This window comes from Necator americanus, chromosome I, assembly GCF_031761385.1.
Source record: "Necator americanus strain Aroian chromosome I, whole genome shotgun sequence".
NCBI classification, from domain to species: Eukaryota; Metazoa; Nematoda; class Chromadorea; order Rhabditida; family Ancylostomatidae; genus Necator; species Necator americanus.
Window position 1 is genome coordinate 28,425,923 of NC_087371.1, and position 27,150 is coordinate 28,453,072.

At 39.0% G+C, this 27,150-nt stretch overlaps 1 protein-coding gene across 2 annotated transcripts; it reads left to right on the forward strand.

Annotated features, from left to right (window-relative positions):
• Positions 1–1,644: 1,644 nt before the first annotated feature.
• Positions 1,645–26,120, forward strand: RB195_007131 (uncharacterized protein; the record flags this gene model as incomplete). 2 transcript variants are annotated; one of them, XM_064180597.1, is made up of 12 exons in its annotated part: positions 1,645–1,701; positions 10,514–10,572; positions 20,122–20,228; positions 23,141–23,216; positions 23,862–23,985; positions 24,039–24,155; positions 24,237–24,328; positions 24,385–24,496; positions 24,630–24,710; positions 24,781–24,902; positions 24,959–25,121; positions 25,968–26,120. In XM_064180597.1, 12 exons carry the CDS (start codon positions 1,645–1,647, stop codon positions 26,118–26,120), a joined length of 1,263 nt encoding a protein of 420 aa, XP_064037456.1. The 2 variants fall into 2 exon arrangements, with proteins under 2 accessions (XP_064037456.1, XP_064037457.1); XM_064180596.1 differs by lacking the exon at positions 1,645–1,701 and adding an exon at positions 6,122–6,211.
• Positions 26,121–27,150: the final 1,030 nt, after the last annotated feature.

A 27,150-nucleotide genomic window follows, 5' to 3' on the forward strand; every position in this document is an offset into this window, starting at 1 on the left:
CAGAAAATTTGACAAAGCCTACTCCATCTCTTCTTTTCTCAGCCATAGAGAGATATCCTCTGGACCTTTGAGGAACTATGGACGTGAAGCACATTGACACGTGAGTCGTTGAGTTCAAATAATGAGACACGAAAATTGACCAACTTAAGGAGGAACAGAAATCTAGATTTTTGTGGATCAATCCCACGTTCGTGCTTATTGTTTGTAATTGAGAGATCTTACCTCTACTTCTACTTGAAGTTTCAATTTCCAAATTTCGAATATTTTCGTAAATTCTCTTACAACCTAACAGCAGCTCTTCCGCTTCTAAACCACTCTTCAAAAAAACCTACTCTTTATTGAGGGAAGTAGGGCAAAATGTCGTTGGGGGTGAGGGGGAGGGGCACTCAGTGGCGCCCTTATTTCCCGAAGCTCTAACTTACTTTATTTCTCTTAGTAACCTAAGTTTGCATGTCATAGATCCTCTGAGACTAATGCTTAGGCCTTAGGGCTCCCACCGATTTGATTATTGACTTCGAGAAATAGGCACAAGTAAGCAAGTCAAGAAAAAGCAAGTAAACAGCAAATGGTTTAAAACACATTGCTATAAAAAATAATAGAAATATGTGATTGTGATATGTGATCTCTGATTCTACAGTAGAAGTACTATATGTACAAATTTCAGCCTGAATGTCCTTTGATGTCCTCGGTTCCCAAGTGAAACACACAGCAGGGCACGATTTCATGCTCCAATCGAATATTTATGCTCCACTGAGAATTGATGGAATACACAGGAATTCTGCGTGTGTTTGTCCGTGTGTTCTTTCCTCTGCGTTTTTTTTTTCTCCGCCATTCTTGTGTCACGTCACTCCCGTGTTCTGTTAATCACTTGAATTGCAATTCATTTCCGTGCTGCGCTTAGCCGAGTGATTTTTTCAGTAGCTGCTTCATTTATTTTGCATTAACGCTGTAGACGAGGAATATTAGATCGATTCGGGAGTGTATTTCCCGAGGAAGGAATTATTTTTACCTACCCACCGATTTCTTTTTTTATTTCCGAATTTAATTTGCTGGGATTTTCCGTCTGGTTGAAAATCTTCGAGAGCTAACCGTAGTCCTCTATTTTTCATTATCTGCGCCCATTCATTCTGTGTAGTTCTGGAACTGCTGAGTTTATAGCATTTAAATCTCGGGTTTTTAAAACATTTAAAATTTTAAAGCTCGGGTTATTCTCCGTTTCCAGAAATGACATAGTTTTCTGGCGCCTCTTTTGTTTTATGAATGGTTCAGCAACAAAACAAACATGAAAACTCCAATTTTCTGGAATATGATTACCGCAAATAAAAAGTTCGGTCTTTACCATCTTTACTATAGCAAATGAACTTTGTAACCTATGTAAAAGATGCAAACATAAGTATCCACAAGCACAGCAGCATTAGTGCAAGCTGCTGTAATGGGACGCCATGAGGTGAAATCTCGTCCAAATGCAGAATGGGATGGGTACGGTTAATCAATAGTGCCTCGTTTTCATTTCTATCACATGGATTCTAGAAATTTGTCTTTTCTATTACACATCTATTCTATTCTTTCTATTACATTTTCTTTCAAGATCGTGTCATACTGTTACTCATGGATCTGAAGCGCTAGTATCCATTCTACATCGTTATGGAGATTGTCTCGATGCACTACAATGCTCAACTCGATGCTTACGAACACTGTGAGGTTAGTAGCCATGTTTTTCCTACTTTTTTAATTTTTTTTTCGGCTGCAGTTTCTAACTACTAAAAGATAGTATTTATTCCTTTACTTCTACATTTTAAGTGTAGTGATCATCTAGTTGTTCCCAAATTTTCGCCCATTTTCGAGAGAAAATCCATTTGAAAGAAGGATAGATGTAATACTGCATGGTGTAGTAATTAATCGCTTAACCTCTTCTTCAAATGAGACATTTTTGGTAACTGTTGTCCTTATACCCGTTCCTATCAAAAACTATTTTCTCGTCATTTGTTGCGAATTGAAGAAATTGTTCAAAACAATATGGAAAGGGAACTATTTCTCAGCTTATTTTTGTAAACGTGCGGAAGGATTCGGCAAAAATAACGCGTTGAACATATTCTGATCCAACGATTCGATAGCAGCTTTCTGTAAATGAGCCATTATTATTCTTTAAGATATTGACGTTAATATGACCTTTCTATGAGCGTACGAGACAATAAAGAATTATATACGTAATCCTATTCGTCCCTTACTACACGAACAAAAGGATGGAAACCTGCACAAGAGAAAAAAAGCCTAATGCAGAAGTATAGCCACTCCGACAATTTCACCCCGAAGGATTGTCGTAGCCTAGAGATTGTACTCAAAAGATAGAGCTGCCTTTTGGTCCCATGTCCCACGAAAATTAGAAAAATTAGCGCGGTTGTCAATCTGTTAATGTCAATCATGATCAAAGAAAAGGAAAAGAGGCTGAGCAAAGCTGTAGCACCGAAAGTCTTTTATGGATAATAGTTACATTTACCATCATTTTAAGTAAGGCTTGTAGTTTCATTATTCTATTCAATGCAATTACTTCATGGATCGAACAGCAAACTTTTTTGTAATGCTATACTTAATTCGGTTTCCTTTCCTTCATTTCATGCAAGTCCGTTAATAGTTGGCTACCGAAGCCCTTGTTTAATGTTCCCGATAATTTTGTGGATACAAGTGTGCACAGTTTTTTTTTTTGTTTTTTAAAACTAGTTGTTTTCGTTGTTGTTATTTGGTTGAGTAGGCTAAACCAACAGTCAATCGTTTGTTTTCATCGATTGATCAGTCCTATAAGAATCTAGCCTGACACATTTAGGAATCACACTGTGAGCATTATTCTATTCATAGTATGCAAGAACACCTTAGAAATATCTTCAGAATGCGTAATTTATACTTACTTATTACCATTCGAAGAGCTAGAGTGTTAGGCAGCGAACATTGAAGTTGTATAATTGTCACAAATAAGGCTTTTTCTGCTATCATGCATAGTTCCAGTTCTGGCTGCCAGGTAATAGTTCTGAATTAGAATTCTCCTTTCTTGGTGTCTAGAATCACTTTGCAGTACTCAGCTACTAGTTTTTCAGAACCAACTACAGTTGTGCTTCCATACGGTCTCACTGCACTTGACATATTTAGATCAGAACAGCTGTATGAGAATCTAAAATAGCTTACAATGAGTTCCTAAGTATTTCTTGTTCTTTGTGCCCATAAAGTTTGCTGCAAAGAAAAAAAAGTGTGCTAAGGGTGTATGGTCCACGTGATGCGGGGTGATGGGCATAACTTGTCTAGCTCTGGACACTTGTTCATTCTTTTTAGACCTATCTCGTTATTTGTCTTTCAATTTACTTATTAGGTTTCCTGATGGCACCATATATTGAGAGAAGGAGTTCCATTCGGCCACCGGTGCCTTAATTAACAAATTTACGAATGGAGGTACTTTGTTACTGTGCGTCACGCGTTGTAAGGGGATATTTCTTGGAAAAGTTATTGAAAAGAAGCCTACTTCTAGATGTAGTTAGCTAATTTTTATATTGCATCGATTCTTTGTGCATTTAGGCTGCCCAAGCACCCAAGCTGGATAATGTGAATTTGAAATATGTTCTCTAGATAATTATAATTTATTGGTATCTGTTCTCATCCAAATTTATTGTTCTGCGACTAAAATATAGGTGTGGGCGATATCAAATAGTCTCTTTGCTGAAACAAATCTGAATCCGTGAATCTTTGATCTTTGTTCTCTATTTCTTTGAGTAAGACTAGGTGTTGAGCAATCTTAAACAATAAGTGGTTTTTTTAGTAGCTATTTTACCTCCGCTGATGCTGGAGGTTTATCATCAGTGAAAAGGTGAAGGAAATTTCTGTTATGTATGCGTTCGCGACCGTCTTGCCTTTGTGTTCACACATTGCTTATGCGGCGGCTATTGCATTTAGTCTTTTTGCTTTCTTCACAAGCACGGAAGTGCCTTCATTCTGCATTGTGGGTTATTCGCCGCCGTAAAAGAGGCTGAACTGCAAAAACATCCCACTGGAAAGACTCAGAAACGTTCATTTGTATCCATCCATAAGTTATCTCTTCAGTACGATTCTTTTCGTCGAATTTCTTGTTCAATCCATGCACGTTGCTCTTAGTGCCCGTCTAATTATTCCTTTCCCCACACTTCCAAGAACGAGTTTGTGATCATGCAGGAGTATATATTTGCACATTTCCTGGAAACCGCTATGGGGTTAGTTTGTTTTTGTGGTAGCGACAAAGGTATCGGCCCCAATTCGCACATTTGCATTGCCCTTTTACACTGCTTCAGAGCCAACTGTTGTCTCTTCGTATCAAATGTCCTGGATGTGTACTTCGGGGAAATCATTACTCCCCGGTATTTATGACTGCCTGCAGTTTACTTACGAATGCTTAGGTTTTAGAACGTTTACTATTTTTTCCAATGTGTAACCTAGCGTTCTTGGGTTATTCGTGAGATCGTTATAAAGATTCGTTTCTTACGAGTGTACATCGTTTAGTAGTCTCTTGGTGACTACTTTTAATTACTCCAAATAAGCAGGAAATCTCTATGAAGTTCAGTCCATAGTGTCTTTTCAAATTCACTGCTAACTTTCTCGCATCTCGTCTCAACGTACAGCTTCGAAATTATCTCCGGTTTATATTCATCGAAACTATTTATTATATTAAAGTATGGAATTTGTCGCCCTACTATTTTAAGATTCACACTAGATTGAATGCTGTAGTCAAACTGCGACTACCGAATTCATTTTATTTTCTTCTGCTTTTTCTTTCTGTTTATATCGTTACATGTTTTACACGAGCATTCATACTGCTCACCGTTTATCAATACCGTAGAAGAATAAAATTCAGCGCTTGAACCGATTTGAGTTGATTCCTTCCTCAAGGTGCTCGTATTTACAAGCAGACTAGCTTTCGTATCATGTATCGGCCGAATAATCTGTTGTATTGATTTCATCTGTTCTTTTATGTTTTCTTCTGTTCGTTATAGAGCGCTTGAATCATTTTGGAATCAATAGTGTAAGCAATGAATACATAGATAAACCATCTCTTTTGAGGATACATCAGTTGTTATTTTAATGCTCCCCTGATTTTATTGGTTCATCGCATCATATTTATCAATTTTCCTCTTGACGCAATGAAGTTTGCTAACAAAGATTCACACATACGCTAATTATTATACGATAATTACACGAGCACAGTAGTACAGTGCGTTCTGCATGAGCACGTTTTTTCTATTGTAGCTAGAACAGGGAGGAGTACCACCAAAAAGTGCGATATTGAGGCGGTGGGTCCTTCGTTCTCTCGAAGAAAATCAGTAACGGGTTAAAACTTAATCCTCAAGGCACAAATCCTATAGCGTTGAATTTCCTGAACACTATATTTTTTAAACTTGTAGTTCAACGAAATCACTATGTAATGATAAAATAGCTTGCTTACTAAACAATTATAAGAAAAAGACGTTTGAATCTAAATGATAGAAATATTCGTTTGTTTTTGAAAAATTTACTGTTCGAAGAGTGGTCTTAGACTAATCTGAATCGTCAACACCATGGAAATGGTTTAATGGATGTGAAGTATAAATGTCTTACTTTTTATGATGCACTCAATGCGCTGTCTGTTTGAAATCCGCCTCCTTAGGCAGCTCTTACCATTCGTCTTCTTCCTGTCCTAGAACGACCACACAATCACTTAGTTCCTGATCATTTATTCGTTGATTTAATATACATTTCTATTTCTTATGGGATGTTCCAATCAATTATAAATTACTTGCGAAAAATTATGTTCGTACTCTCTAAACAATGCATTAGAAAATGTTTGCCTACTTGCGACGGATTATTTGTTAATGCTTCGACGTAAACATTGATACAACAGACGGGCATCGTCATTATCTGTTGTTACATCATGTTCTCATGTTTCTGTGGAAAGGGGCCGCATTGTCTTCTTATGTTGGAAACTTACGAATCAGAAGAAAAATCATCTTTTTGGTTCGAATCTTTTGATTTCTTCAAATTTCGGGGCATCTAAGGTCTCTCTTCTATCTTCTCCAAGAAGCTGATTTTCTATTCCTTGGATTAATTTTTTCAATTATTTTTGAGCAATTTTATGTATAGCTATTCGAAGTGTGCCCTTTGCTCGTCAATGTATTCAAGACACATTGGCAGAAGTTTTCGAAGGATGGTACCATTGTATGGCGTAAGTATTCTTTTGGAAAAGTTTCATTTGAACGTATCCCTCACTGCTATATAAATAGAAAGTCGTTCTGAAAACTGGCGGCCTAAAATCTTTCCAAAGCTATACAGAGCGAGAGAAGTGGTGTAATTGGTATTCTGGGCGCTATTTTCTGTTTTTTACTGTCGTGCAAAAATATTTAATGGGCGTGTTTTTACACAAGGTATTGTGCAGGGTTGAGGCAAGATTTTTCGCGGAAACTGTTAGGCATCGGTTTTTTCTCATGGTGTGGGGAGAGATCGATCGCCTCATTGGATTTGCAACTTTGTTCTCTAGTTCACCCCCTCACCTCTATTTCACCTACCTTGTGGATTGCCTAGTTGCATCATAGGATTTAAGGGATTTGGATTATGCTATTATACATTAATAAGATTTTTTTTTCTGAATGGCAATAAAAAGCTTTATGACGCAGATATTTCTGTTGTAAAACCTGCTGCAAAATTAATATGCTGATGGAGTTTTTTTATTCCTCGCGACTATGCTATTGGCAATTTCTAATAGCAGAATGATCTTGAAGAACTACAAAAATCACTGTTGTATTATCGTTCAACGAAAGAACTTGGCGCATGAGTAAGAGCATATTTAACGATATTTTTTGCTGAGTTATATAGGTTATTTATTATGCAGATCTGGGTGTAGTAATGTCCAACGCGTTACTCGCAAATTAGGTCTTCAAGTGGAAAATTTTACCACTGGTCTTATCACTGATATTCGCTTCGACCGCGCCGTTGTCTTTAGAAGGTTAAAAATGGCTCGAGACTCCTATGTTATTTGACCAAAAACATTCTCGCAAATTCTCACTCACGACCTCAACGAAAAATGCCGTAATTCCAAGTATGTTAGGGACAACTATCGAAATGTAACTCATGTAGATGGTCTGAAACCTAATGTTCCAAAGAGGACATAATAATGTGTCAAACACTGCTTTATTTCACGAACACCAGAGAAAACAGTAAGAATTTCAAAGAACGAAGTGAGAAGCCACAGCACATCAAGGTGGCACGAGAACACTTTCGGAACGAATGACCTTATCTTAACATCACCAGGATAGCTCTAAACTGCCACCATCCATGCTCCATACATCCGAGCAAATGTCTGGATTATTATCAAAAAGAGGATACGTTGCTCTTACCACGCAATATAATAACGGGCTTAACGTGAGTGTCGCAAAACTACTTTGTGCAGTGAGACGGGTTCAACCCCAGCATTATGCATAGGTAGTGCCACTTCGTCAGATTATCATCATAGATGCGATGGACGGAGCCGGTGCTCTGATCCCTTCACTTTGAGACGGTTGAGGAGGGGACCTCCTTCACTTTTAAACGGTTGGCGAAATTACCCCCTTCACTTTTGGACGGTTGGCGAAAGGACCCCCTTCACCTGAGGAGGGTCCGGCTTCTCCCTATCACACCTATGATTATCGTGCCGCCGTTCGCGGTGCCAAAATCCAGTAAGATGATTACCATTCATTACGTAAGCCTTAGACTGCAGTAAGATAAGAAAAGTCAGCGGAGCGCACCTGTACATCAGCGCAAGAAAACGAAGAGATAAAATGAGACGAGTCCCAGGGGTCAGAGTGGTGAGCAGGGGCTAGGAAATGAGAGCAGTCGGGTTAACCGTTCATCGGTAACGCACATTAACTACAAATTAATTTGTCAAAAGTACAGAAGACGTTGAAAATTTGGTTGTGGTGGGTTTAGGCGTGGCCTTTTACCTTAGTTTATGTCTCCGTACTCTTGGTCTCGTCTGCCCTACCCTCACTATATTCACCATATCCCTTACATCTTTACAAATTTGCCACGTACACACATACGCAACCGCTTAGATATCCGCAAGCAGCTCACGTATTTCGATTTAAATCTCCTATATTTGCTAGGGTAATGTTGCTGTTCTCGCTTTTTTTTTGTTAGCACATCATGACTTACTTGACTTAATGGGTGGGCTACTATTATAGCCTGACGCGATTGTCCGCATCTTTGCTGAGGTGCGTCGTCGTTGAACATTGCTTTGCCCAACTTTCTCGATCTTCTGCGAGAGCTTGCAAAGAATCAATCTATTCGTCGCTCTTCCCTATCCTGCGAAACCTTACGTCTCGCCTGAATTGCCTATCCACACCGAGTGTCTTCAAATCCTTTTTCACCACTCCAATCCTGAACTCAAAAACCTGTTTTTGGCCAGGTAGCCTTTTCCAGTTTGAACCCGACAAACTCCTCAATTCTTGGCATCCTCAGTATACGACCGAAGAAGTGACGATTTTCCATAGCCACTTTCGATGGGGGCGCAAGATGTTGATATCTTTTGCGTGTCATTCGCCTGCACAACACATCGATTTCTGCGTAAAGATCTTCATTCTGGTATGTCATAGGCCAAAAGTAGCCAAGCAGTCGTCTAAGGAGCTTCCTTCTCATGCAGTCAATTTTCGCCATCACTGTAGCTAAGAGCACCGTCTTCGCCAGATTTTCCATTCCTCATTTTTTGTAAATACCAGAACCTCCGACTCTGACGGTGATTTCTCGTTGACTTCGCGTATATCGGTCGCTGGACATGATCGAGACCAAGAGCAGATGGCGCTTGCCAGTTCAGCAAGGTGTTGAAGTGACCCTCCAAATTGGTAGGATTGCCTCACCAACAGCGACTCCAGTGGCAGTGTTGAGGACTGGAGAACGTCTCTTCACTTTGTCGCTGTGCTGCCTTGGTTAAACTTAGGCTTTCAGAGGTTCTTGTCCTCCCAGGCCTTTTCAAACTCCTTCGCTCTCGATGTCTACTCGTTATTGCGGTCTTGTTGCAGTTGACGACGCAAATCCCTTCTAAGATGCTTTTCCTGGTTTAAATCGCCAGTGTTGCGGGTGACACATACAAAATTGTACGTGGATCTCGTCTCCGTAGATGTAAAGGCAAACTTCTTTCGCGGCATGAGGACCGGAAGGTTGTCCTTACAGCGTGCTGTATGCACTTCGTGAAGGAATCCGCTTTGCAAATCTTCTTCTGGTCCGTACTTCAATATGATTAGACACACCTTGGCGGGATTTCGTTCAATATTCTTCGTCTTTCAGACCTGTTATGTCGATTTTCGGTTGAAAAGGAACTCCTCGGTTTCGTTAGCATACAGCCGAGCTGAAGTTTGAGAGTCCTCATCTTCCGCTTGCGCTGCACTTCTGGCGTTAAAAGGGTTAACTACTGCCAGGGAAGCTGATGGTTTGATATAGAATGATTCCTCTTGAATGTAGAAGCGATGTTGAGATCCGTCCGTTTACATAAGTCAACCAGACGGTAACCGTTATCCGATGTGCGCTCCGCTGGATAACACCATTTTCCTAGCGCATCGGATTGTTGTTCGATCTTCGCATTTGTATCGACTCCGACAATGACCACTTGCTGGCTGGGTATGTTGGACATCAATGCATTGAGTTCATTATAGATGGCATCTTTATTGTCGTCCTCAGCGATTTCAATAGGTGCATGGGGACTTTTACGTTCTCTGCGATCCCGCAGTCGTAACAAGGCGCTTCTAGACGACGTTGAGCCAAACTACTCCATCAGGATGTTGCAGTCGTACCTCTCACAGCTATCGTGCTGCCACCTACTTCTGGGCTTTGGCGATGTACCGGACGACAGCTCCTTTTTGCAATGTAAGAGAATCTTGAACCATATAAATGTGCACGTTATATAGCTCGTCCATTCCCAATGCAAGCACTCAAATGCCTGATTGTGTTTAGTGAAAGCAGGGTCACCACGAGCAGATAGCAATGAGACTTGTATGCTCCATCTTTAGCACATCATGCTTTTGAGGAATATTGATTTGAGATGAAATTTGCGCACTTTTGTATAGTACTGACACTGGCAGGAAGACTCTAAAACATTAGATCCATGATAGTATTTCAATCAGACTTGAAAAAAAGCGTTGTTAGTGACCAAAAAGCGTCTTAGTTTTTTGGCAAGCATTTACAGAAAGTGACGCTACTTCAAATTTTTAATGAAAAACCAAAGCGAGAACCATAAGAGAATGTGGGATTAGCTGGACGTTCAGACCAATCTTCTTTATAATGGATGATAGCATGACGCTGGTCTTTGTTTCCTTTCCATTAATCATTTATAAACCTGCGGACATCTCGTTGGAATTTGGCACGCACGCACTACTACGTATGACCCCTCTTCTGGAGAACGTTCACTGCAAAAAGGCGACCTTCTTTACTTTGACAATTCAAAACCTAAAAATTATTCTTGAAGAGTGTCAAGAGTGTCATTTTGATACACGCTTCACTTCAGGTGGACGGTCGCCTGTCCGAGTCTGATTGGATGGAGGACGACGATGTCTATAAAAAAAGGTAGTTCTTTTAATTTATGCATGCTTGTGTGACTTCTTGTGACTTCCGAATGTTCCATATTTTGCGAGAACAGAAATCCGCAATTTCAATCTTAAGCATATGTTATAACGAGTTAATGAAGTGAAGCTCTCCCTGATGCCTTATTTCTTTACTCGACGTCTTCTTTAATGCGAATTAATTTATAAAGTAAACTGGTACGTGAGAGTACCTTCAAACTAGCACACTTTCGAGTGCACGAATTTAGCTATGCGAAGTTCTGGTAGAAGTTGTTTGTAAATAAGTTGAAGAATTACTCTTGATCTCTTGCTGCTATCAAGGGATTCTATTACACATATACGTTTCCTCTTCGATTTAATTTCATCATCTCGGATTATTTATTACTCCTATGTTAGATTGTGTTGTCGAGGATGTTCTTCTAATTTTTTTCTTTTTTCTTCTCATTTTTTCTTCAAATTTTCCCTTTTAATTCTACACTTTTTGTGCTGGTACAAGGCGTTTGAAATGGGTTTGTTCAGTTGTATGTATCGATGTTCGTGTAACTTTTTTCATCAGTGAGAAATTAAAGGCAGCCTACAACGATCTGACGCGATGAGGGAGTCCGTGGGAAAATCTAGAGATGGGGCTGCAGATTCAGGAATCTGGGCTTGTTCCACTCATCTCTCCCTAATCGTCGTAAAATAATGAAATAATCTCTCTTTCTTGGAAGCGCATAGCACTCACTTGCAGTGATTGATAGCAATTGGTGGATCCGACCCAGTAATGCCATCCTTCCGCCGTCATTTCATCTATTTCATTTCGTTTTTTTTTTCGTTTTTCTCTCCATGCGCGACAACAATTTTTACAAGCTGTCGACAAGTGTTCACAGTTGTCACAGGCTTGGTCAAAGACGAACAAATATGGAGGTTGCCAATTATTATCTTTGTCAACGTAACGCTTCATTATTTCTATCGAGAATTTGGGTTCAGGAAAGTTCCTTAAAAACGATTAAAGGAATAAAGGATTTTGACGTGGTCCGAAACTCACAGCGAAAGCATAGAGTTCGGGTAGTAGATTACAGAACCAGCGTGGTTCCGCTCATTTCCCCCTCGTAAGAACGGCATGGAAGCTGCTTTAGTTCCTAAGAGGTACGTTAGAACGCTCCTCTGTGTACATGTGCCGGTCGCCTCAGTAGCCTATTCATTGGTTTCACTTCAATAGACTGGTAAGAACACGTAACCTATCTTTGATCGCTCGCACTTAGAAGCGACGCGTGCACAAGTGTTGAAACTGAAGTCATCGTAAAAACCGCGTCTTCCATGCCGTTTTTTTTTACGACGATTAGGGAGAGATGAGCGGAACCATCTCGGATTCCCCCGATCTGCAACAGTATCTCTAATTTTCCCAGCGGATTCCATCACGTCAGATTTGTGCTATACTGCCTTTAAACAACTGTCGACATCTTGCAGAAATAACTGCTTATGGTGCGTGAGCGATCTCGTATTAAATTCACTCCTCCAACTGCTAATGTAAGCTGAATGAACAAATGATTGCTGGTTGTATTTTGTGCACGCAGATCTAAGCTTCTTGAGTTGGAGCTAAGGTCGATCGAGGAGAGAGACAGAGACACGAAGAGGACTGAGGGGAACCTGAACAACCTTCTACTTTCTGAATCGCAATTTCCTCACTATGTCAGGAAAAAGGTGAAAGTGGAATATGATATCAGGCTGAGTGTCCACATGGGGGTGGCATCAAAAATCTGTTAAGGCAAAAAAGTATATTTGGACTAAGTTCGCGTATTGGCTTCGCTCCACATCATCGCGTATGGTGAAATGACAGTGTGGTTCATCACCATATCTAAACACTCTCTTCGGGCATTCATTGAGGCATAACGGAATCGGGTCATTGGCCTCAACAGGATAGCCAAGAGGGCGGGACACAGGGAAATCCTTCGTATTTCGTACCTGTCTAAATTTTCGTTTTCTGTAATGTAATGTTTTTGTTTCGGTTCTTCCGAATCGAACTGAATGAGAATTTCATCAACTTTTTTCTCCTTCAAATCCTTCTCACAGTTTGTTAGGTCTGGTTTTGTGCGAAGGTCTACCGCTACAGCAACGTTCTCCGCGTTTCTAAGTCCTTTGGGTTCGTTAACCATCTCGATCCTAGAGATCCTTGCAATCCCAAGACATCTCCATTAGTAGGTGGAATTCGGTAGGTCACAAAGTCACATTCAATGTTAAATCTCACAAAGCTCACAAAGTGAATTTTGTGAAATTTAACATTGAATCTTCAGAAGAGCTTGTGAAATCGCACTGGAAATGGATGGACTGCAGAAGTTAAAATATGTGTAGGCCAGAATACTCTTATATCGAAAAAAGCTCCGAGATAATGGCATTTGTGGAATCTTTTCAGAAATGCTAGATTTCTTGCAGCAATGTCAAAAATGCCGTTCTATTGAGAAAATCAAACTTTGATTTATTTTGATTAACCTTTACGAGAAAGCGTGAATGTCGAACATCTTTCAAATACTGAAGTATACTAAAATATTTCTAAGTGTGATGGATTTTTTTTTGTAAGCGATCCCTTTTTTCCCACATCTACCACATGTATGGGCACGAACAAGTTGGGGCATTTTTAAACTACCTGAAGTTAACGTGATGTTTGTTCACAAATTTTCGAACCGTCCTGAATATTACATTTCCTTCATTTGTGTTCTGTGAGACAACATAAATAATGCGTTATCCGTTAACGAGTTTTTCGCAAAAATTTTGGACGAGCTATATTCCTAGGAAGTGGACCATTTTGCTTCGAAAACCAAATGATGCACCTCGATAAAACATAGCTCTCATTTTCTGTGAGTGGTGATTATTTCGGTTACGCGTGAGCTACTCACCGATTTATAAACATCGAATGGTGCAATGACCACCCCACCAGCACGGCTACGACACATTGATTTTCGTCATTCACCTCGACACCTGTTCTGTGATTAGCTGCTTTTTTTCGTTCGAATCCAGTGTTGCATACGTTTCTATCTCTCGCGCGTCGTCCGTCGTAGTAATGATCGTCGCCTTCCTACCACCACCAACTGGGAGCTGGTTCTGCGTTGTCTGCCATGCGTGACGTTCGCTCCTTGCGCTTTTCTCTATCGACCTTCCATTCGTATTCTCGAGGTAATGAAATCACGTCGGGGTTACGTCCAATCTTGCAATTTCGCACCTTCATTGCGCTACGAACCAGCTTCCGCCTTTTTTTACAATCTTAGTTCCCAACACTTTTTTCCTTTATCGTTTTCAAACACTATGGATAGGTAGATTTTATTGGTTGGAAAAATCTAATTTAGAAAGATTTTTGCTTCTGGTGAAAATTCTATTGCCGCTCTTTAAAACTTCAAAAACATAAGTTCGATGCAATGAACCTATCTCATTGTAAAGTAATAAGTTGTAGATTTTGTAACCGAGTTTGAAAAGTTACTCTAGAATTCATTTAATAACTTATCTTATTCAGAATGCTACCAGAATCTATGCGCTTATGCGAAAACGACTTCGTTTTATGACTACTTCGAAGAGAATGTGGTTTTTTTTGCCGTCTTTGAATCTGTGGTGCATTAGAAATAGGCATACATTGAGAAGTATTCACAATTTCTATTTTATTCGTTCCTCCGATGCAATCTGGAAAACTCGAAACAGGAATTCGTTTTACGACGAATTACCAACATTTCCTTATTGCTATCCTTTTTAGGCGTAAAATTCAGCTGCTCTCAATGAGAACAGCTGAATTGTACGCCTAAGTAGTATTGATTTCAACTGTAAACACCTCGATTGGACGACGATATTGTCCACGTCCGTCTTTAATGTTAGAACGTTTTCCTGGTCTTTTTACTAATAGTTAGTGACCTTGATGCGGCGAGGTAGTGTGGCTTAGGCTGAGGAGAGGATTCAAAGAACTCGTTCTGCGTGTTTTTGGAATGTTTGGGTCAAATTGTAGCAAGAACCTGAGTGATCTAAAGCAGCGACACCTGATTGATTTAATAACATTTTAGACACTGTTTGATAGGACAAGGGAGGTTTGTCATTCTGTAATTTCAAAAATATGCTAGGGCATACCTTATACAGTACAATTCTCCGAACTGTCTCAATTTTGTCCATGTTCGACTGTCCTTGAATCCAGGCATGTTGAATTCGTAGCTTTTATATTGATTCGCTTCAGCTCAATTTCCACAATATCTCAATTTTGCTTCTTTTTTCTTTTATTTGGTGAAAAGGTTTCAGAGCTCAGTGAAACCTCACAAGATGTTGAACATTTCTGCGGGGCACTTTTAAAGGAGATTTCGATAGCTACAATCGCTCAAGAGGAGAATATAAAGGTTTTCAAATGGGACGCCAAACCTCATACATCATTGACGGGAGGAAATTTAATTCCTCTTAAAAGTTATTTCACATTTAACGCCTATTTCCTGTTGAGCAGAAAAAGTTTCGTTTATCGTACTTTTGAAAAATTAACCTATGGATGACAGCGCGCTTTTTGCGTATCTGGCGCGTGGGACAAGCGAATCGACGTTAATGAGCTATATTTGGGCCATATTCGCTGATAATAAACGCATTGGGTATCTGGGACCCTTAAAAATTAGGAAATTTAGGAGAATAATTTTTGAAAAGTGTGCGGCTCACCACCGTTGGGCTGTTCTCTCGTTAAAAGGTTAAGGAAGTGTAAAATATCCCAGTATTCATGGAATGACACATTGTATCGTAGTGCACTGTCGAAGTTGAATTCCGGGGGAATGTACGTTGCAGGGGGGGACGTCCTCGAAATGCCATCCATCGCACCGTAAAGTTAGCAAAAAGTATTCGAAACGTAAGTGAATAGCTATTCTCGTGTCTTTTTAAGTTATCCTCTGGAATAGCATTGTTACAACAAGATGATGTAGTAAGAAGTTGCCGTGTAGGCGTGCTCTCGTATCTGCCAGTGCTCCCATCTTCTCTGCAAATTACGCGGTCTTCTACTTTTATTCAACTCTGTTATTAGAACTATTTTTCCTCCGAAATCAAATCTTTGCTTCTCTATTTCTGCTTCTCCCCGCTAGCTGCATGTTTATCCGTTCGGGCGATTCCGGTCGTTCTTCACGAAATATTGAATGGATCGCGAACATTCTTCAGTACTCTACATCTTTGTGCTTTTTCTCGTTTTGGTGGGCATATTGTTCCACTACACAGCGTTTTAGAGAAGAACAGGTTTTCATACTTTGAATGGGGAGTATTTTTGCAAACATGTTCTAATTTCCCATGTATTTGGCGAGAGAAAGAGTATCGTAAGAGGGTATATTGCAAATGTTCTTAATTTCCAGGCTCTGACGAAGGCGACAACGCCGAAAAGTTAGCCGTAATAAAGTTTGTTAACAATTTTGGCTGTTGCTTTAATTTGACTATCGACAAGTTGTTGTCGTAAGATCTGCCCACCATACTATTAACCACATTGGAAATTCAATACGTTTTCTTTGCTTCACAGGGGTCGCTTTATTGAGACGTTGAGGTTATCATGATAACTCCGCTGTTGCGTCTCTCGTCACTTGTGGTCCATATGATGTTTTATCCACTCGCGCATTTCACTGGTGCCTGCTGCTCACATTCTCTCAGAGGCCGCGTGGAGCAGCTGTTTTACGACCTGTGGTTGGTAGTGGCGTGCTACCAGCAGATACACAGTTCCAGACTAATTGTCTTAAAATAGCAAATCTCAGCAGAGACAACTTAGGTTAGCTTGATTCTCTTTCGCTTGCTTTATTTCATCCATTCATTCATTTTTTTTCAATTCTTTGTTGTTGCTATTTTTTTGTTCGTTTTCAATTTTCATCCTTGCTCTCTTATGTTTCAGTTGGGATATTTCTACAGTAGTAAAATATCTCACGTGATTTGGTGTCGTTGTGTTGATATTATGCTTTTCTGTTAGTTTACTTATTGGTGACGCAGTGAAATTAAATTTAAATCTGACCTGCTTCTTTTCACATGATTCTTTATATTGCAACTTGTACATTACCTATCTAAGAATGATTATCAAATTAAGTAAAACACTTTTGAACGCTCTTCAAATCGGATCGGGTCGCATCCAAACGTATCGGAAATTTGCGACCAAGAGTGCGTTCGAAAACTAAACACCCTCACCTGATAAAAATAATCATAACTAACTAACTAGCTAACTAATAACTAAAATGTACAAAGTCAAATCAAGGGAAACTTAGCGCTATAATCCGCAAAAGTGCATTTTATTCCAGATTATCGCACCTATCTTCTTTTTCATTCAGTTATTCTCTTATTAGCGTCAGCTCTTCTATCATCATCGTTTTATTTTTCACAATCACTAACGCTAAAGAATTTGAGAAATCCGATGTCAGAATTCTTAGAATGTCTGGGTTCTTTTTTTCTTTCGCTATCCGTAGCTGTATTCTGTATTTTATCCATCATATTCTGTATTTACTGTTACACTAGTATTCATTCGACCATTAAATCCATACGGCCGCCTTAAGCTGTATTTACCACGCTGACCGCAGCGCCTCTATCGCAATTTGTGCACTTTCTTCGCTTAGCACACACTCCTTCTCTTCTCTGTTCCTTTTCCCAACGACTAAAATTTGGTGCTAATGACTATTCATTGTTTCACTTACGTATTTATGTGCTCTGTAAGAAATCTTTGCGGTTTTAAATTACTTAATTCTTGTGAGCTTTGATTTCTTCTCCCACCCTAGTACCTCTTGCATGTTAAGAAACCTTCGGCACTCTTCAGAATGAAGAATCGATTGACCACTCGGGGCACGGTCCATTTAGTTTGCTGAGTGTTCTTTAAAAAAACTTTTTGTGCAGTTCCGAAAGGCTCAAAAAGGGAAATACAAAGAGAAACATCGTGAAGAGATGCAGACATCGCAAACACAACTCTACGAAACAACTCTCTTCTCTAAGAAACGATTTCGCTCAAGTTCTACCCTACTAAAATATCTTATACTGATGTTATAGTGTATGTTGATGGATTTTCCGTCTACTTTTGGTGGATGATCCTGAAGACACTTTCCAAGATGAGCCACCACGAGAGATTTTGCCTTCAACTCTCATTCTTACCTCCCATTTTACAGCTATTAGCAACGTCAAAAGTGTAGTAAAATACTAAGGTTTCTTCCAGAGGACCCAACTTATTTATTTTGTAAAGCAAGAGCTTTTGTAAATAAAAGCTTTAAACTGTGTGAAGTTTTTTCAAAAGTTTCTCATCAATGTAAGAAATTCTAATCCGTCACAATTAAATTCCCCTTCGTCACTGAAAACGATGTTTTTCCATTCATCAGCGCAAGTTTGTTGGTCGTCCTTCATCGAATCGAGCTCCTTCATCGACTTGGAATTGTGCTAGGCGGGGAGCATCTTCCAAGTTTTGTTGATATAAGATCTAGAACTTTGACAAGACTCCCATACCGTCATGAGCAAAACATTGTTCAAGATTTCCTCGTTTTCCCCGTCTGTTAGAAGTTTTGAACGATCGGTGCACTTTTTTCCGATTTGCGTTTGCTTTTGTCGGAACTGTTGATCATCTTTGGATTTCGATCCAAACCTTCTCAAATTAAAAAAAATCTCCCTCAGACAATTTTCTTCGAAAGTTTCGAGTTCCCATGCTCATAACGGCTGAGTTCCCACTACCTGCCCATTTTCAGCGAGACAGCACAAGTTTGAAAGAAAAGAGTAGAGAAGGAAACCAGGAAAAAATTTCTCCGGTACGTGATATTTGCAATGAGGAAATGAATAGGAAACCTCGTCAACCTCGTCGGAAAAGATTCATTTTCTAAAAACTTCTTCTTACGCTTAAAAATCGAAGTCGGTTGCTGACAAAAACAACCCAAAGTTGTCAGGGACAACGAGTTTATTACATACACGAACTAACTTCTTCGAGAAAAACAAAATCTCGCCCTCGTTACTTTTCTGAAGGTGGAACTCTTTCTTATGCGTACTGTATGTATTTGTATGTAGTTAGTATGTAGCTCTCTGTATGTGGTAGAGAGATGCCACTTTTTTTCATCCACTGTATTTCTCTCTTTTAAGAAAATATCCTCTTATTTAAGAAGACTGTTGTGTTATGAGGTTTTCAAAGCTCGTTCAGAATTGATGAGATTGAGCGGAATTTCAAATGTGGTCTTCAAAAATATGATCAGATAATGACTTTAATGTTAGTGTAATGGCAATCTTCTACTGTACTTCCAAGTCCCTTTCAAGATGAACGTTGATAAATTCCTGTTCTCATTCCGTCCCATTCTCATCCTGATATCCATCTCAAAGCTGTCTTCATTCTACGCTTGCAAGCAAATGTTGCTACTGCTGAAACAGCTCAAGTATTGTTAATTCACTTCAGCTGCTCTCTCAGTGATTGCCTCTAATGCGAATGAAGAACATATGAAAAAGTCCTCCTACCCCCAATCTTTTCGTGGTGAGATACCAACATCGTCAATTTCATGCTATCCTTTCCTTAATTTATTGGCAACATCGGTTTAAAAACAAATTCATCCTTCATGTTATTGGTTTGGTAGGCTTTGCTGTGGTGAAGCGCATCTTTTTTGCTGTTGTTGAATTCTCGAAAGCGTATTCCCATAGGCCAGTTGCGAGAGTTAGTCCGGAACGCCTTAAATTAAACCATTTTTACCATTAAATCATTTCTATATTCAATATTTAGTATATTACATCGTTGTTATTTATTAGTACTATTGATTTGCTTCTGAGACGTTTTCTGCCCTTTTTCTTTTCTGTTACTGCTCTTTTTCAACGAACACGGACACCGTTAACGCTAGACTGCGTATAATTGGTGTTCGCAACGGTTTTTTGCTGCCCTTTATGGTAAATCCTGTCCTTAGGTGGCACTTTATCCCTGTGGCTGTTGGTGTCGTGTTTTCTCGTTTTTGTTTTGAACAATCGGCTGTTTTTGCTCACATTCGCCTAATTTTTCCTGTTATGACACTATTCAGGCCCTTCCTTTTCCATTTTTCCACTTCAGCAACGTGTTCGTATCGCATTACTTGGACTAAATATATTCGCTCTCGTTTTACCAGAATAAATATTCGTGCCACCTCCTGTTCGCTTTAAGAGAGACCATTAAGAGTGCTTGTGCTTTTCCCTATCAGAACGATAAGAACGATAAATTTCTCTCGTTAAAATAAATTTATATTTGGAAAAAAATTCGTTCTCAAAGTTCAGTGCCGCTTCTACTCGTTATCCTTTTGTTTGTAAACACATTTCCGCTTTTCTCGACGGACGCTAGGACAGCGTTTTTCGTCCGGCGTCTCTTCTATCATTATGTTCCTGATGAGTGCGCGCCAGATGAAAACTAGTTGGTTGCGCTCGTGAGATATCGTTGTGAAGTTCGCACACGCGGTCATCGATAGTGTTCATTGTTTTGTCGCTTCTCTGCGGTCGAGTTTCTACTTTAGTACAGAATGAGATTAATAACTGAGTGAGTTACAATGTGTTTGTGTGCTACAGCTGTGTATTATATCAACACATGAAGTTTTCTATTCGTTAACAGACCTGTTTCCCGTATGTCTAACTCGTCTCGCTTCAGGTGTAACAGCTGGAGTGACGACTCGTTTCGCGCGCTATTGTGTTCAAAACCGGGACGAGTACTCATTGCCATTTTCGTCATGCTGTCAGTTTACCTGATTTGCATAGGTAAATTTTACATTTTGGTTCTGTAAATATGAGATGAATCTGGCAAAAATTGCCAAGTGAAACTGTTTTTTTTTGCTTCTTGAAGGTGGAAACGGTACCAATTCCCATGTCTGAAGTAAATACCAGACATCTGTACTTACGATTTAGGCTTAAGCTGTTTTAAACATGTTTAAGTCGGCTGGTTTTTCGAAACAATTTTTTTAGCATCATTTCCCAGTTCTCCTTAATTAATTAGGTGTACCAGTTCTTATTTCTTAACTTCTATGGTATTATCGATGTAATGATTGAATTCTTTTCTCTTTTTTTTTCGGATCTATCCGAGAGATTCTCAAGATGTATAGAAGACAACCGCCATCATCTCTCAAGAACATTTTTCGGAAGAGATCGATGAAGACCACAGTGTGGCCGCGATTCACAGTGCTGTTGCAGGAGAAATTTTTAATGATTTGTGCGAAGGGAATTGGCTTGGCTAAATGTGGCTTTTTTTAAATCGTATTCGTATAGACGCGAGAAAAATAATATTTGTTTTCGGAAACATTCGAAATATAGCTTAACCTCTCAGAGCGCATCTCTTATGTTCGCTGTAATGATCACTTATCTTCATTATCCTTTTTCTCCCTTTTTTATAGGTGCTTCCTTTCTTTTCAGAACGTAAGAGCCTAGCTCGGAATTGGAAATCATATAATTTTCGCCATTTTAAGTGTTTATTTAATCATGAGCGACAACCTTCTCGATTTTAAAAAATGGGAAATTTTAAGTCAAGTCATGTCCGAAACCAGCATTTACTTTGCTGTTAATTTACGGTATTTCTTTTTTTCACAACATTCATATGTGTGATTTTTGAAATATTGAACTGCAGAACGGGTTGTTTTGGCATTCGATACTATCAGTGATGTTGTCGGTTATGTATAGCTTAACTTCTGAATTACGACCTCTTTTTCGCTCTTCAACATTAGTATGTTGGGATTTTAGGAGCTCTGAAAAACTTGTAGCTCAAATTTAACATTCGAAACTTCCTTACTGATATTTCCTATTAATTTTCTCAACATGCGCGCTTTTCTGTGTCCTTCAAAAGTTTTCGATGAAGTATTCCCTACAAAGCAGCACTTGAGTTCAATTAAGAAAGGGTCTAAAGAGAATATAAAGACTTTTATAGAGATCATTATTTATCTATAACTGTACATTCAAAGGTGGCAGTTCCCCTAGAATTATATTACTGTTATAATTTTATCCTTTGAAAAGCATCAAATAACATAAAATATCTACCACTGGTCTCTTTTGTAAAACCAGCCGATGCTTCGAAAATTTAGAATTGAAGAGTTGAAGGCAGCATACCACGAATTTGACGACGTGAAAGAATTCTCGGGATAATCTAGAGTTAGGGTTGCAGATTGTTGGATCCGGAGCGGCTCCGCTCATCTCTCCGTAATCGTCGTAAAAAAAATGGCGTAAAGACACGATTTCAATTGGTTTTTCACGACGATTTCAATTGCAACGCACCACCCTTGTGCACGTTCCGCGTCGACATGCGAGCGGTCGAGGATCAATAATGTCTTCTCACCAGCCTATTCCAATGAAACCAATGAATACGCTGCTAAGAACATGGGAGATGTGCAAAAAGGATCGTTCTAACGTACCTCCTAGAGAGTAAAGCGGCTCTCACGCTACTTTTTTACGGGGGATGAGTGCAACCTCCTCGGATTCCGCAATCTACGACCCCATTTTTTGCTTTTCCCGCGGATTCCCTCACCACGTCAGATTGGTGGTGTGCTTTCTTTAAGGGTACAATTAAGAATCTCGTATGCAGGTCATAAGAAATCAGTACGACTTCTTATTTCGTCGAGGTTCATTGAAAGTCGAATATTTCGAATGCTTTGGAAACTTTGTTTTTGCGAGAAAAGATTGCAGCAGAGAATGAAACCATGAATTACATGACATTCATTTAACGATGATGAAATTTCGATGAAGTGGCTGGTGATATGATTAGAGAACGTAAAGCTGCCAACAGTCTGCGGTTGTGAGGGTGGCGAGTTCTTACGTATCTCTTTGATTTTGGTGCTTATCGATCGTGTGACCGGCTCGCCAGAAAGCACAGCAGTGCGACCAACAACCACCACCGATTTGTGGGGCCCTTACGGCTGCAAACTCTGCTGGCACACTAACCAACCGTATGGTTCAACGAAGATTTATGGATGTGCTGTTGCTCATAAGGATTTGTCTGAGAACTGGACCACACTTGCTAATGCAGAGGAATGTGTTGTTAAATGGGAAAACTACGACCTTTCCAAATGATATTGATCAACTGTCTCGTTATCTTACTGCCAACATTGATTATTCAATTGTAGAAGCGACCAAAACTTGGGCTATACCCACCATACATGGGACATGGACACGCGTCCCATACTGTAAAACTGCACTTTCTTTTTCGCTTGCAGCCGCATTGCTTTTTCAAATCCAAATATTCCTTTCGAATTCAATTAAAAAGAAAAGAAAAGTTAAGAAAGGTTACGAGAACCTTCCCATTCGAGCATTTCATTCACTGTGGTCCAGTGCAGTAGCCCAGTGCAGAAAGCTCTTTCAAGTCTGGGCTTTATACAAATAGGACGATGTTTTTGAATGATAAGGTGTCATCCTGTGGGTTCCCGAATCATTGTTGACTGATGTTCTTATGATTTTTAGCATATTTAAAAAAAAATATAAAATGTACCAGAAAATAGAAAAAAAAACGCAACTTCATTAGACAGCATCGAAACACATCCAAAATCTGAAGCTTTTCACAGAAGCTCCTCCTTTTCCGATAAAAATGATGTGTTCGAAGAGTTGAAAAATTTGAAGCAAAAATTGTAATTTAATTTAAAAAATCCGCATGTTACCATATATGTTTCGCCGTTTAAAGGGATTTTTTTTTTCAGTTCTCACTGCAAATCGTGCAGTCTCCATTATGGATATCGGTGATACTGCACCAAGGTCAGGCGTGAATACTACGAGGTAATTGGAAATTCATTTTCTAGTTTTTTTTTCTTTGTATTGTTCCTTTTTTCCCACTTTCATTTAATCTTTGCCTGTGCAGGAACGAAACATTTTCCCTTATATAATCTGAAGAAAGCCTTTAAAAAATGTTTGAACAACAGTTACTTTATCCTTTTTCGATTATTTCAAGTTTTTGGCTTTGTAGCGATTGTTTTTTTTTTCTGTTGTGAATTTAATTCAAGTCGTGTTAAAAGAGCTGGTACGATTCTTCACGTTCTGGACCTAATATTTATGCTACATCTTTAAAGCCTAATTGATACATTTTATTCTTCACGAATAAGAATACAAAAGGTGGATAAACCACTTTTTTGCGCTTGTCTTAGGCACTCAGTTGCCGATGGCAGAGTTGGTACAAACTTGTATCAAATATCATTAAACCTTCTTGAATCTTGTGGTCCAATCTTCCATTGTTCGCTACTATGCTTTCTTCTTTTTCTGCTTTTCGTGCATCTGACTGCAAATAACAACGTTTTCTGCTTCCTTTTTTTGAATAAAATTATATCCAAATGTAATGATCTTAGACGCGAGCGCCCTCGCCCGCTGTGCAGATATAATAAGGATTTTTTCCTGCCTTCTATCCGTGTTTCAACAGCTTTTTTGCAGAGCAATAGAAGTCCTAACAGAGCTGTGTGATGCGTTTCAAGAAGGACTAGTCTCTGGAGATTTGTGCAATAGGTTGTGTTATTATAAAGATTGGAAAGTCACGGATTATTATGAAGGGAACAAGGTAAGAAGAGAGGGAATTGTGTATTATTGAATTGTTTAAGTTTTTACATTAAGGTAGTATTAGTGCTGAAGGATGGTGGACAAACTGCTGTTCTGAAAAGTATTCATCCTTCTATGAGCGATTTTGTCCAACTTGATCGGAAGCTAACGTATGATCAGTTTTCTGACAAAGTTAGTTGTATCTGAAGTAATTTATCCCTTAATTATATTATATCATTCGATTTTTTAGTTGCAACACATTAACTTTTATAGGTATTGACCTTAGTGAACGAGGAATTGCGCCTTGGCTGGCCTCGTCACTACAAAAAACATTTAATGGAAGTACTATGGCCAACACTGAGACGGTAATTTCCGTTACAAACCAATACTCTGACTCGCTATTGAGATATGTTCTTCTCAGAACGCCAGGAGAAAAAATGGCTCAGGAAGATCGTGATTCTCTGTGGGCGTTGCTTCAACAGCCAGAATTTATTCTTTTCCGTGTGCTTCCTCTAACGAGAGTAACCCCCAAGGTACCCCTTCTCTTGTTACTTCTAGACTTTCTTCTATTCAGCATTTTTCTGCAAAATAAGTTATTATTGATTACTATTATTTTGGTTTCTATCTTTGGTTTTTATTATTGATTACTGATTTTATTATTGATAGATTATTGGTACATGTGGGCAATTTTACTCGACCGAAGCTCTTGTCGCATTTCGTATGAAGGGATACTACATGAACCTCAAGGTTAGGATTTTGTTTCCCATTGTGCTAGCCACTCTGTTATTTTATTTTCCAACTATGTTGTCCGATTCAGGGGAAAATTCTTGTGCATATCATGGGCACCCTTAAATTGTTCCACGAATTTTTGAACGAACCGCTGCAATGGTGTGATGTTCGCTTCGACAATTTGGGACTTTCAGCCGATTATCCAAAACGGTATGTTGGGCTTCGTATGGGTTTTCCTCTTTTGAACTATTAATGATCTGTTTAAGATTTGTTTTAATGGACGGCGACATGGTTTATACGGAATCTCGACTTCGTGCGATACTGAAGGGACGTCCTTGCGCCAGTGATGCTGATTGTACGATTGGAGATTGCAAAGCCAGATGTACTGCTGAAATGACGTGTTCAGAAAGGAGTGACAGCAATCTTGAGGTGAACTTTGCTCTGTTTCGTATCTTGTCATTTTTGCCTTTTTTGTTTTGTTCTACTTAGTAGTAGTAGGAACTTAATAGTTTTTTCAGTTCTTTTTTTAAGTTCATTTTTTATACCTCAACAATATCCTTTGCAATGGCGTAAATTTTCCTTCTTGTTTCTTGTGACCAAATGAATTTCTCTTGCATTTTTGCTACACTTTTTGAGAACTTAGGAAGCCTATTCGATACCTCACCTGCTAATAATATCTTGCGCGAAAAAAAATATGGTAACGCTACTAGTATTTTTTCAACAGAGCACGATTGTTCCGTGATTTAACGAACTGTCATTGATACACTTTGTGAGGTTCAAAACTCATTTATTCGATTTGATCTCTTGGGGATGAAAAGGAGGAAGATTAGGCTATCAGGATTCATTCACTTTTACTTTTTGACCAATTTGAAGTGGGAACTTCATCTTTTGCTGGCACTTTTGGATGACTTTGATCATGCGACCTTTCCTTATCTCGTTCCACCTCCTGTTAACCTTCACTTCCCACCACCAATATTTTTCCAAGAACAATCCAATACGTTCTTGTTTCCCAGCCTCTGTTTCTTTCTGTTTACCGGAACTCGAATTTTGAATATGAAATGGAAACCAAGGATAATTTCCACAATCCTTTTACGGCAGTGCAATTTAGTTACAAGAAGTCTCAACCTAGAGAATGAACTCCTTGATTTTTTTTTTCTGAATTTCTTGATTTGATGATGTATGATTCTAAAAGTGATCGTTTCTGAGCTCTGGAATACTTCGCACAACATCTGAACTGAGATTACGAGTAAACAAAGTATTGTTTTTAATTATTAGGTTTTCTGCGAGAAATTGATACGGAAACTATTCGGACACACCTACTCGACACATAACAAATATTTGGCGGCATGTCAAGAAACGAATGGAAACATCACGCAACGGTTGAACGAACTGCGTCTCACATGGTCATGGAATCTTTCCGATGTTTAACTGGTTCCGAACGGGTAATCGTATTATTCATAGTTGCATGTCTCCATTCTTATAGACCCAAATCTTTTCATTTTCCTTTTTTATTTTTTCTTGTTATACTTTTTATGATTTGTTGTCACTGCATTGCCGATTTTGTCAAGGAAGTGTTTTCGAAAGCTTTGAGCTGAGGTTCTCTTGATTTTCCGGGTCCTGTTTACTTACTTCGTTTTTCTCAAATGGTAATAATAATTTCTACATATATGAATCCGTGTTGTTACTTGCCTTTCTACTTGTTATGTTCGTATTTTCATTGATAATTTACGGGTATCATTACTCTCGGGACCATTTAATTGTAATACTGTGCTATTTTATAGATTTCTATAAATATGCTTCATTCTTGAAATGTTTTGTATTTGCAGATACTAGATTGTAGAGATATAGAGGGGTACCAATAAGTCCTCGGCCTGAAGTCTCTCACATGAATTAGAGGAATGAAATGAATTAACTATGAAATCAAGCGAACTTCTCCGAACATTAGTGGTCTTTTTCTAATTTTTGACTCCTTAAAAAAAAGAAACTCTATGAAGGTCTGAGGGTAGTTGCTATCTTTGAGTGTTGATCGGCGAAGATGACATTTTCTGGAGGATATTTCATCTCTTCAGGAAAAAATAGAAAGTGTGTATTATAACCTCCTGCTTGGAACGCGATTTCATCTATTTTCCCATACCTTGCGAGAACAGCAGCAGTACGAGAACAAATCTACGAATTTTCATGGATCTAATGGATCGAGAGAATGTTGAGGGTGACTGAAATTATGATTGAAACAAGGTCACAAGTTGGCAATTATAGCAAACCAGCAATGGTAGCGCATACTCGTGCTTCATTTCACTCATGAGTTCGTTATCATTCGAACACATTCGAAAATTACGAGTAGTCGTTTTTAGTTGACATACATTATAAGTGGTTATGCGTACATATAGCAAATTCACTTCTCGACTGAGGTTTTAATTCATTCAAATACGAATTGTTTTTAATATATGTACTGTACAAA